Source organism: Magnolia sinica, chromosome 8, assembly GCF_029962835.1.
Source record: "Magnolia sinica isolate HGM2019 chromosome 8, MsV1, whole genome shotgun sequence".
NCBI lineage: Eukaryota > Viridiplantae > Streptophyta > Magnoliopsida > Magnoliales > Magnoliaceae > Magnolia > Magnolia sinica.
The window spans coordinates 77628262-77640708 of NC_080580.1; the positions used below are offsets into that span (position 1 = coordinate 77628262).

Consider the following 12447-nt stretch of genomic DNA (forward strand, 5'->3'; position numbering starts at 1 on the left):
CTACCTTAGAGATACCCATAGTTGAATGTAGAGATTTGTCTGCCATGAAAGATAGGACCTCCATTCTCAACTTGAAGATGAGTAGAAAACGGACATTGGCAAGGCGGGATATGTCAATTGTAGAAGCCACATACGTGGAATCCCTAATCCCCTGCAGGAATCAGTTAATAAGGGTATCAACGCTAACCACATGGGCCACAAGGGCCAGTTCTAGCTTCTTTAATCTCTGTTTGACCTCACGAGAATTTGCTGAGAAGGACGCTGCTGGAGATGCCCTATTTAAGCATGCCGTTTCCCTTGTTGTGGGCACCTTTGGTTGACGAAGAGGGGTTTAGGATCGCATTCCCCCAAATAGGGCGGGCAGGGTTGGTTGGGGTGGGAGATTTAGGTCAGGGTAGGTTAGTGGAGGGTTGGCCCTGGAGTTTGGGGACAGTAGTTTTTGGGGCTGCACGTCAAGGATTGCCTATCTCCACTGTGAGGGGCCAGCCATCAACCTTCATGCCATTAAGGACCCCAATGGCTGCATACGCATCTGCCAAGTAGAAAAAACGGATGGAGCCATACCCTCTATGGCGTTGGAGCTTCTCGTCCCAAGGAGTGTAGTAGTCTTCAGCTCTCGCGTATTTGCTGAAGATCTGATACAGATCCTCTTCCGAAGTGTCGAAAGTTAAGTTGCTGATGAAGATGTTGGATCCACATAGTCAACGAAGATGTCTCACATTTTCTTAAAAAAGCACTCATTTGACTTTTACTCATGCTAAACTTCAAAAAAGTGCGGTTTAAGTATCAAAAAGTCAAATGTGTGCTATCCTTTTTGGTTTTTTGGTCATATGCATGGGGACGCAATTTGGCTAGTGACGTTGCCACCAGCCAAGTGGCTAGCAGTCTGTGCTAATGTGGACCCCACCATTATGTATGTATTTTATCCATTCCATCCATTCATTCATTTTGAAAGATAATTTTAAGGCTTGATACAAAAAATGAGGTAGATTTAAATCTCAAGCAGATCACACCATCGGAAAATAGTAGTGATTGAATGCCCACCATTAAAAACCCCCTAGGGCCGACTGTAATGGTTATTTGACATCTAGCTTGTTGATTAGGTCATATAGACTTGTAATGATCCAAAACTTTTGTGGCCACCAAGAAGTTTTTAATGGTGAGCATTCAATCAAAACGAGATTTGGATCAACCTCAATTTTGTACTTATACCATAAAATGATTTGGAAGAATGGGTGGACGGCATGGACGAAACACATACATCATAGTGGAGCCCATAGAGCACCAACCACTAGCCATTGGCTAGTTGCAGGATCCGTAGCCAATCTGTTTCGATGTCAGTAGCTAACACGTTTGCAAGCTGACCCCACCATAACGTTTATGAGATATCCAACTTTTTCATCCATTTCAACAGCTCATGTTAAGATATGAGAATAAAAATAGATAGGTAGATTCGAGACTCAATTGGGCCACACGTGGAGAAGGGCCTCCTATCCTTTATACTTTTCTGTCCTCTACCAAACTGTCTATATGCAATTCAAACAGTCGAACAGTTCATAAGACCCAACCTCTCATAAAGTGACTCCTTTGGGATGAACCAAAGCTTTCGTGACCCCTCAGTGTCTTAACATCTCCACTGATTCTTTCATGCGACCCACTTAGGCTTCGCATCTGCCTCTATTTTAAGCTCATGCCGTAAAATGATCCGACAAACCATATAAACGGGCGCGGATTGGATACTGACAATGTCAGTATCCAGATGGCTAATGAAGGGACGTCACCAAGCTTCGTGGACTCCACCATGATGCATGTGTTGTATCCATACCGTCCATCCATTTGGAGAGATAGTTTTATTGCATGAGAAAAATAATGAGATAGATCTAAAGTTCAAGTGGACTGCACCATAGAAAACAGTAGGGATAGTGACATCCACCGTTCAAAATTTCTTAGGGGCCACAAAAGTTTCCAATCAAGCTTATATTTTTGTTTTCACTTCATCTATCTCTATGTTAACTCATGAATAGTTTGGATCTAAAAAAATACATCATGGTGGGCCCTATAAATTTTCAACGGTGGGTGTGACTGATCCCACAGTTTTCTGTGGTGAGTCCACTTGAAATTTAGATCTATCTCATCTTTTTTCTCATGCCATAAAACCATCTCTACAAATGGTTGGACGGTATGGACACAACACACGCATCATGGTGGGGTCCACAGAGCCTGACAACATTACTTCAGTAGCGAGTTGGCTACTGACCTTGTCAGTATCTAATCCACGCCCCAAATAAACAGGGTGGATTTCTCGCAAACACCAAGGTGGCCCCCCCAGGTTGGGACCTCATCCAGGTTTTAATGCTGAGTGTCACTGTCCTGACTATTTTCTATAACAGGTTTACTTGAGCTATGGATCTGCTTCATTTTTGAGCTCATAATCTAAAATGATTTCGCCAAATGGATGGATGGTGTGGATATAACACATACATCTTGGTGGGATCCACAGAACTTGGTGAGGTCACTTGAGCAGCCATATGTCCAAGATTACTGTATACATTTTAATAGTAGGCGTTATTATGGTAGATAGCCCTAATTTCAAGTTCAAGTGGTCATACGAAAAAATAAAAGAGGGATTTTGACCAAACTAACACAAGGTATGGTAAAAATCTTAAAAAGGATGGTAAGTTTCAAATATTTGGAGAGTAGTCATAGACAAGGTTTTGAAAAAATTTTGAACTAAGATAAGGATGGTTGTAGTTATCAAGTGGAAGACAATGTAGGAGATGAAATTTGAATTTTGTATTACCTGACAATGAACATATATTATTTTTTAAGGGTCAAGGTTCTGCGTTAAGCTTTGTGGGTCATGTCGTGGGTTATGTGTCGAATCCACTCCGTCCAATTAGATTTAGAATTTAATTTAATATCATGGGCTAAAAAATGATTTATATCCAAAAATTTTATGGCCCCCAAAATGTTTTCAATAGTAGATTTTCAATCTCACTGCTTTTGATGGTGTGTTCCACATGAGCCTTTGATATCTCTCATTTTTAGGCTCATGCCCTAAAATATTCTTTCAAAATGGATCGATGGTGTGGATAAAATATATACATCATAATAAGCCTCAGAGAACCATACATCTCTAGATAGGTCTAGTTAACCCCATCATTTTCTACTACCTTAAGATATGTTGGGCCCACCATGATGTTTGTGGGAAATCCACTCCATCCATTTATTTTGGAAGATCATGTTAAGACATGAAATTTTTTTTAAAAAATTAAAAAATGAATAGATTTGAAACTCAGGTGGACCATACAACTGAAAATAGTGGAAATGAATTGCATACCATTCAAACTTTTCTAAGCTCACCATGATGTTTATATGTAATTCAAACTGTTCATAAAGTGGCCCAAATAGTCATAAACTCCTTACCATGAAGATGGACTGAAAGAACAAAAATATTAGCTTAATCTAAAGCTTACGTAGCCAAATCAATGTTTCAACCGTAGGTGTATGATCTCCACTATTTTCGGTTGTGTGGCCCACTTGAACTTTGGATTTACCTCATTTTTTAGCCTATGTCATAAAATGATTTGAAAAAAATATGTGAATGGTGTAGATTTCTCACAAACACCCTAGTAGGCCCCACAATATTTATCGCATCCAAACCCCTCCGTCTCTATCGTACGCTGGCACAACGCAAAAGGCTGTAGCGGTGATTTTGTCACAACCTTCTTTTAAAAGGTATAGGTGAATAGTCAGGGTATTCGTTTAATCCTTCTAATATTTGGGACATTTGGAAATACCGCGATGCCTTTGCTTTCTGTTGAAATTCCAAAAAAAAAAATACAAAATCATATCCTTACAAGGGCTCATCCTCTCTCTCATTTACACCAAAACCCTGGAAATGCCTCCCTCTCAAAAACCTGGCATGTCCGGCGGATCATGGATCTTATTCGAGGTCGTAATGCTAACGTGCGCCATGGGTGACATGGGTTGCGCCCCGTCTATGCTGCCCACTCTGGCCTGCTGTCGCAACACTAGCACTGCTGCTGCCCCACTGTAATCTGTCGACGCAAGGAAGTCTCCTACGATCCCAAGCTCGCAGTCATCGTTCCAGTCCCTCAACCCCCTTGTTAAGACCGTCTCCGTTTCTAGCCCCCACCCCACCATGAAAAGATCATACATGTCACCCATCGATCTAATCACTGCAACCGTCCCTACACCATCAGCCACCTCCTCCTCTCGATAACTAACCCGGTTATTGCCCATCACCCACATCTTGAACTTAGCCACCATCTCATCATCGAGCTTCTTCTCGATGGAATCATAGAGCTTCCAGTCCAACGGAACACATCGTGTCACATAGATGCTGACAGATGGGTTACTTGCCATCCATGCCGCGTAAGCCAACGTCTCACGATCATCACGGCCTCCCAAGAACAAGACAGCCAAGTGGAACCAATGTTGTCTTGGTTGCCTGATCCCTCCCAAGGCCCTGCAGTTCACCAAGATCCCCACCGAGCATGGAGCCTCCTCCAAGACATTACGATTAATGATCTTGATAGACTGGCCTGACCCTCCCAACATCATCCTCCCATCAACTGCCGGTTGCTTGTGGAATGGCATGATCACGAGCGATACGTGCTTGGTATGTGCAAGCGAGCAAATATCATTGTGCATGGTCTCGTGGGGTGCAATTGCTATGAAGGGTTGCAGCCAGACATGCCCACGGTAGTTTCGCTCATACTGCTGGAAAGCGTTCATTATTCGATTAGTGCCGGTGGGGTATTTGGTTGGTTTGTAAGGCATAAGCAACGGCGAGGCGCGGCCCACCATATTCACGAGGTGGAGGACATGGACGGCTAGGGGGTTAAACCTGGAAATATTGGACATTTGCAGGAGGTTGATGATGGGTGGGACGTTGTCTTCGTCGTGGACACATGTAAGAAGACATGGCCCCAAGTTGCCCTCAACACTGTGCTGTACCGTTCGCCAACTGTACGCAATGTACCGCATCGTGGGCTTGTAGATGGCAGTCACCAGCGGCGTGCAAATGCTAGTCACCATTAGGATCGAGACAATCATACTGATATACTCTTGATTATCTATGGACTGCCATAGTTCTAATACCATGTTAGAAATAACTTTTATTCTAAAAAAAAATAAAAATATTAATGTACACATGTGCATTAACATACACGTGTGCTAATAATGTTAGAAATGTAAAGATCCTTGTCTATGTGTTCAATGGAGTCCGTTGATGGTCTCTCCGGACATTGCTTGTCTCATACATGTAAAGCTCACCAATTCACTCTAACCCAAGTGTCAAACCAGTGTGGGCCCCACCATCATGTATGACAACCCAAGTGTCAAACCAGTGTGAGCCCCACCATGATGTATGATAACAGTCAAACCAATGTGGGCCCCACCATGATATATGAGTTTTATCCACTCCGCCTTTCCATTTCCCATTTTATTTTAGGGCATGCGCCCAATACTACAGAAAACAGTATTGATTGAATGTGATCTATTAAAACTTCCTACATCCCACTACATTCTTGTAATGTTTATTTTACAGCCAACTTGTTGAGATCACACATATTTAGAAGAGGGAAAATAAAATATTAGTTTAAACCAAAACTTTTTTGCCCCAGAAGTTTTCAACGGTCAGCATTCAATCCCCATTGTTTCCTGTAGTGTGGTCCACTTGAGATTTGAATCTTCCTTATTTTTGGGCTCATGCCTTGAAATGAGATGGAAAAATGGATAAACGGCATTGATAAAACACATACATCATTATGGGCCTACTGAGCTTTGACATTAGATAGCTGGCTAGTGTTGGGTCACTAGCCGAACCCCATCGGATTTCATCACACGCACAAAAAAAAAATTTAAAAAAAAGGTGAAAAAAACCAGCTGTGTGTGAGGCCGTATATGTGTTGATATATTGTACATAAATAAGCTTAAAATACAAAATTGTAAATAAAATGGATGGATTTCTATATGCATAAGTAATAATGCAAAGGTAATACAAAACTGTAAATAAAATGGATTGATCTATATGCATAAGTAATAATGCAAGGGTAATATGAAATGATGGGTTAATATTCTTTCCTTCTATCAAATCCTTCATTTTCAAGTAAGTGTTATATGAATGGTCCAATTACACAATTTTCACCTTCTACACAAATCTATCAATGGATGATATGGATTAATTTATGTTTTTCTAAATTGCACTCAATTTTTGAATAAATCAAAGTTTTATTAAAAAAGAAAAGAAAAAAAGACCGTGTCTAAATATTTGAAAGATACCAAGTTTTAAATATTTAACCTATTACACAAGTTTTTGTTTCTTAATAACACGGAGTATAAATGGAGTATTGCCAACTATGGTTTGGTCCACAACGCGTTGCAACCCCGGGCTGGCTCTACACAGGTATGACTCAAGGGGGTGGAGTAGAGATCCATGTCTGAACTCAGCCCTGCCGTTCTGCATAAAATTGTGTTGAGGCTCAATAGTAAGAATCGGCATATGATTTCAGTCTTCGTCTGGAAATTGCTCTAAGGTGTCATCCCAGTTGAAATCAAAGTACAAAGGGTGTTCAGCTGGCGTCGAAATGCAACTGTTGTGGTCCCGAATTCAAGAATGAAGATGAGCCATTGGATTATCTTTTCGCTGGGGGAGAGTTGGTGTCAAAGGTATGGAAATACTTTGGTATGGATCCCTAGCGGGGGTGGCTAACATGGAGTGTGTGTACTGACATGGGTGTATACTAACAAGCTAACCCAAAAAATAAAACGGTATGGAAATACTTTTCTGTTATTTTTTATATATCTTTATTGGAGGGGCAGATGTCACTAGCTTAATTCTTCTATACCCCTTGAAATGAGAGGGGTAGGCCTCTATTTATAAAGGATATATTTTCTTTCTCGTAAATTCTAGTAATTTGGAGGGTACCTTGATTTCCTTTTATAAGTTGTAAATTAGGCAATTTCATCATTTGGGAGAATGAAATGAAAATTTTACTGGAAGGCGGAATCATATTGCTGCCTAGCTGTTGATTTTTTTAAACTATTGTCCAGGAAGATATTGGGAGAGGTCCTAATATTTGTCTAGATTTGCAAAGATTCGCGTGACAATGTGATTTTTGCTTGTCCGTGGTTTTTTGTATTTTCGGTCATAGTGACTCTCTAGGCCCTATTCATTATATGGGCTTGTTGGATTAGGCCCGACCAATCGTCCGGTGGCCACCACTACTCGTAGTAAATTCATAGTGGGCCATAGTCCATGATGAGTGGCCCGGGGGAGATGCAGGCTCCCCCAGGTGTGTGTTGGTGCACCAAATTACATGAGGATCCCACTAGCCTAGTCCAGCCCATTGGGCTTTATTGTGGTTTAGTGTTTTGTGGGTTAGTTAAGCTATATTCTTAAGGGTTTCTAAGCTTCACTGGCACTAGTGTTTCATGGATTAGGCTAATTTCTTAGGGGTTTCCAAGCTTCATAGATCATTTCATGTGATCGAAGATAAGGTGCATTATTATTGGAGTAGGGTGTCTACGGTAACTTAATTAAATTATGACTTGACAATGATTCTCAACCGGTTGGATGTTCAGGTATTGTGGTCCATAATACTTAAGGTCCTTGTTGTTGACAGTGGGTTGCGTCAATATCAAATCAATGGTTTGGATAAATTAAATGAATTGGGCCCGATGGGACAAGTGCACCATGAATTCATAATTCCTCTAATCAAAATGCCAATTTTTTCTATGGTGGATTTGCATTTTGTTTTCCAAACCTTGGAAAACAAATCATGCTCCCCTCCCATTTTAGTACAATGGTAGAAAAATACCCTCTGTTTCCACTACTTGTAAACAACATCCTAGCAGTTTTGGACAGTTGCATACTAAAAACTCCTCTCATTAAAGAAGTGGATTTTGCTTCACCCAAAGGACCTCTCTCACCCTTTATTGCTGCCTTCTTTCTCGCGAACCCAACACAAACTCGACCCAGTTCTACTTCAGCTACATGTGAGACCAACAATTTGGTGACCAAAACCATTTATGTGGTTGATGTATAGCGGGCGGACAGTTTCATGGCCAAGATGGATCAGAAAAGGCCCGGTCGACGACAGAAGTGATCCACACCGTCAGACCTTAGATCGAGTGTATCTCACAATTCAGAATGAGTTATCGGGCATAAACTATATGATTTTGGGGTAGAACAGTCTACTTTAGGTACCCAATCCTGCTACGTTGGGTCGCGCAAGCTGGATTTGTGAAATACCCCTGGATCGACAGTCGTTTCACTAAGTTTTAGCTTGATCATGACTCTTCATCCGTTGGGCTTTAGGATTCGCACCCAACACTAAAATTAAGAGCTTAGAATAATTAGGAGAAAAGCTTGGTGAAGCCAAATAGGACACATACTATTTTTTGGCCAAAAACCTTGCACACTAGTAGACATCACGACCATATATAAATAGTAAGTTGCGAATTCTAAGAGTTTTAGTTGTAGTTTGCTTCTGATTTCTCTCTTATTTATTTAAAGGGTTGTCAACTCGTTTATTTCATTCATCAAATAAAATTTGAATTTATTAGAATTTATTTTTATTTTCTTGCTTTCTTTCCTAGTGGATTCGAGAAGTCTCTATGAGGAGTCCAGAGAAGCTCTGTGGATTTGGAGTAGTTATCCTTGAGAAAGACGGTGATCGACCTCATCATGTTCATCCCTACGTCAGTGATGGTCACCTGTAATGAAGGATTTCATGTAGAGGGGAAATAGTCTTTCTCACTTGCCCTTTTCAGCAAGTGATAGCCGTTGGTAATTGAGGACTCTAAAACCTGGCCTCTTTAAATTGTCCATTTATGTAAAAATGCTAAATCATCTTCTCAGAAAGTTAGTTAACAGTGTTGTTTTATCTGTTACACAAAATAATTTAAGGGTGTAATTTGCACATGCTAGATAAAACTTAAAAAGAGTTTTTAATTTTTTACAAATACATAAAAGGTTTTTTCTAGTGTGGTGAAAAAAAAAAAAAAAAAAAAAAAAAACGGGGGAGGGTGGAGTTGTATGCAGAAAAACCCAAGTAAGAATAAGAGTATACAGGGAAATGAGGTGGTTGTACCTTATCATTCTTCCAAATATTCAAAATGACGACTTCCATGATGCCTTTGGAACACATGAACAGGCCGAACACGAGAGCATCCTGTTTGGGGATGTTGATGTAGACCGACAACAAAGTGGACGCCGCAATCTTTGCTAGGCAACCGATGATCACGATCCCCTCTAGGAACAACATCGCCTTCCAATCATGTATAGCATACACATTCACTTTCAAGCCAGTTGAAACGAAATAGAGTGGCATTAGAATCTCCAAAGCCACAGATTCAATCCTTTCTACCATGGCCGATCCTAGTGGGGGCCCAACAGGTATGACCAATCCCAAGATGAACGGCCCGAAGAGCGAGTGCTGCCCAATCGTTTCTCCAATGAAAGCAGTGACCAGGATCCCAATGATAATGATGAAGATATGTGTCTTTGCTACTGGCTGATTCTCTGGGGTTTGTTTGATGATCCACAATGATATGGGCCTGAACACGCAGATGATGAAGACTATCAAAACGATCATTGACAACACCATCCCTATGGCGTACATCTGGTTCTCTGCAGCTATATTAGCTGCCAAGGTGGCCGATACAAAGGAGACGGCGAATATTTCTCCGATAATCACCGATGACATGAGCAGGTGGCCAACGTCGGAGTTAAGCATCCCGAGCTCAGTGAGGGCGACTGCAATGACAGGGAACGAGGTCATCGATGTCATTATGGACAGTTTCATGACATGGTTAATCGATAGGCCTGCGGGGATGATATGTTCATTGAAGGTTAAGGTGAGGAATGACAGAAGAATTGCAGGGAAGAATACATTTGAAATGGCCAGCAACACTGACTGCTTCCCTGATTTCTTGATGATGGTGGGGTCCATCTTCACTCCCACTATAAAGAGGAAGAACGTGACGCCTAACAGCCCAGCTGTCTCCACCAGCATTTGGCTTTCTCGCGGGAAGAACATTTTTCTAAAACTCTTGCTGCGGCCCAAGATTGATGGGCCCAGGATTATTCCCCCCTGTCCACATGTAAATCATCACATTAATTAGCTTATCTAAATGCCCGCAGATGTATCAATATGATGTTTGTGTGCAAGATCTAAGCCATCCACCATGGTGGTCCCACCATATATAGGTATCATGAAACAACAAATAGAGGAGAAAATAATACAAATATTTTATGACTAGGGATTTAAATCCAGGGGATTTTTGGTGCATGGGCCATCCACAATGAGGTATCATATCAACACCTGGGATTAATTAGAATGCGGTGACTTGATTGACACTCTCCCATCCTTTCACGATAACACTCAGAAGAGAACTAAAATATAATTAAAAATAAAAATAAAAGATCTCTTAATGTCCATGCAAAGTGATGTAGAGTGGGTCGCGGACAGTTTCATGGCCAAGATGGATCAAAAAAGGCCCGATCGGTAGCAGAAGTGATCCAGACCGTCCAGACTTTAAAACTGACATATCTCGCAAACCGGAGTGAGTTATTGGACATACCATATATGATTTTGGGGGTAAGACAAGCTACTTTAGCCACCAAACCCTGCTATGCCGGGTTGCGCATGCCCAATTTGCAAAATATTTTCAGTTGAATTCATGTTTTAATTTTGTTTTTACTATTTATACTAAGTTTTAGTTTTAGTATAATTCTTCATCAGTTGCTTTAGGAGTTGCGTGAAACATGAAAAGTGCTTAGAATAATTAGGAGAACACTTATAGTAAGTTTATTATTTATAGTGAGTCGTGATTTCTAGGAGTTTTAGTTGTAGTTTTTGGCTTAGTATCCATATTTAAATGGTCATAAACTCATTTATTTCAATTATCAATCAATTTAGGAATTTTCTAGAATTTATATCTATTTTTCTTGTTCTTTTTCTCGTGAATTTGAGAAGTGTTGTGAAGAGTCTAGAGAAGCTCTGTGATTCAGAGTAGTTATCCTTGAGGAAGACGGTCATCATGTTCATCCCTGCGTCATGAAGTACTTTTTAGATCACCTTAGAATGAACAGTGATGATCTTCGATTAATGAGATTTTTCCTCTCTATGTTGATCAACCTATCAGAACTTTCGGCCAACGGATTTCAAAATGACCATTCATCATCGGCACACGAGGTTGTAGAAAAACAAACACAACCAATGATTGGTTTTCATCATTATACAACAGGACCATGCACGTGGTCCAGTTCAGGTCAGAACGGGTGCAACCATTGAAGATGGTGGCATTGGTGGTGCAAGAAGAGGAAGATGGAAAGCTTACCATTATACTGCTGATGATTCTAGGCTGTCTGAAGGGTTTGAGAAGGTAGTGCATGGTCCACGTGATTATGGAGATAAGAGAGATTTGAAATAATAAGAGAGGTAAACCAAAATGTAGAGGATTCTGCCCTAGCCATATGCCATGGGAGAGGATCCCGGAGACAGCGGCGGGCCGGCACGCCATCGGCCCCATGAGGCTTTCTTTGTCATCAAAGATGGCCGATGGATTGTCCATCGCGTCCGCCTCCATGATCGTCTCCCTCCTGTCTCAACACAGGAAAGCTGGCCAAAAAGGATACAGGAAGAATGAGAGCAGGAAGAACCTCCTGTGAGACAATTAGGGAAGGAGACAAACGAGTGGTGATCAGTCTCTTTCGGTACATGCATTGACCGTTGACGTGTGACCGCTGACTGTTGGCGCCGGACAGACGCGGATTTCCTGCGAAAGCCTTTTGCATTGAGTTCATGCGCTGGGATGCAAGGTGGGGTCCACCGTGATATCCATGAGAAATTCAACCAGTCTATCCACTTTCGAGCTGTGACATAAAATGAGGAGTATCCTCAACTGGCCATATGAGATGAAACTGTGGGGAAAGGAATTCCTACCGTTGGAACCTTTTTAGGTTCCACTTTGATCTTTATATGCCATCCAAACCGTTTAGTTATTTTTACTGGGATGAAATGAAAACACTGATAAAACTAAAAGCTTAGACGGATACAAAACATTTGTTCGCATATGAATATTTCAACAGTGATCACTAAATCCTCACTGTTTCCTCTCGTGTGGCCCATTTTTTCAGATCCACATTATTTTTTATTGAATGTCCTAAAATGATCTCCAAAAACGGATGGATGTGTTGAAATTTTCACAAACATCACAGTGGGCCCTACCTAGAATCCTTTTGCAGGAACTTTCTACCAAAAGCTTTCATCGGAAATCCGTTGAAACTTAAGAGTATAAGCCCAAAAATAGTGACGCGGATTGCGTCCTACCCCCGCCCGGACGGTAATCCATCTGGGCAGGGCGCTGTGGGGCCGACCGTGATGTAAGTGTTTTATCCACGCAGTTCAACTA

General features: G+C 41.2%; 1 protein-coding gene across 1 annotated transcript; it reads right to left on the reverse strand.

Annotated features, from left to right (window-relative positions):
* Positions 1-452: 452 nt before the first annotated feature.
* On the reverse strand, positions 453-11659 carry LOC131254321 (cation/H(+) antiporter 15-like). The gene is made up of 4 exons (XM_058255311.1): positions 11374-11659; positions 9123-10124; positions 3921-5109; positions 453-649 (listed from the first exon to the last, which is right to left on the reverse strand). The coding sequence occupies exons 1-4, from the start codon at positions 11620-11622 to the stop codon at positions 453-455; spliced, it is 2637 nt and encodes an 878-aa protein (XP_058111294.1). The 5' UTR covers positions 11623-11659.
* Positions 11660-12447: the final 788 nt, after the last annotated feature.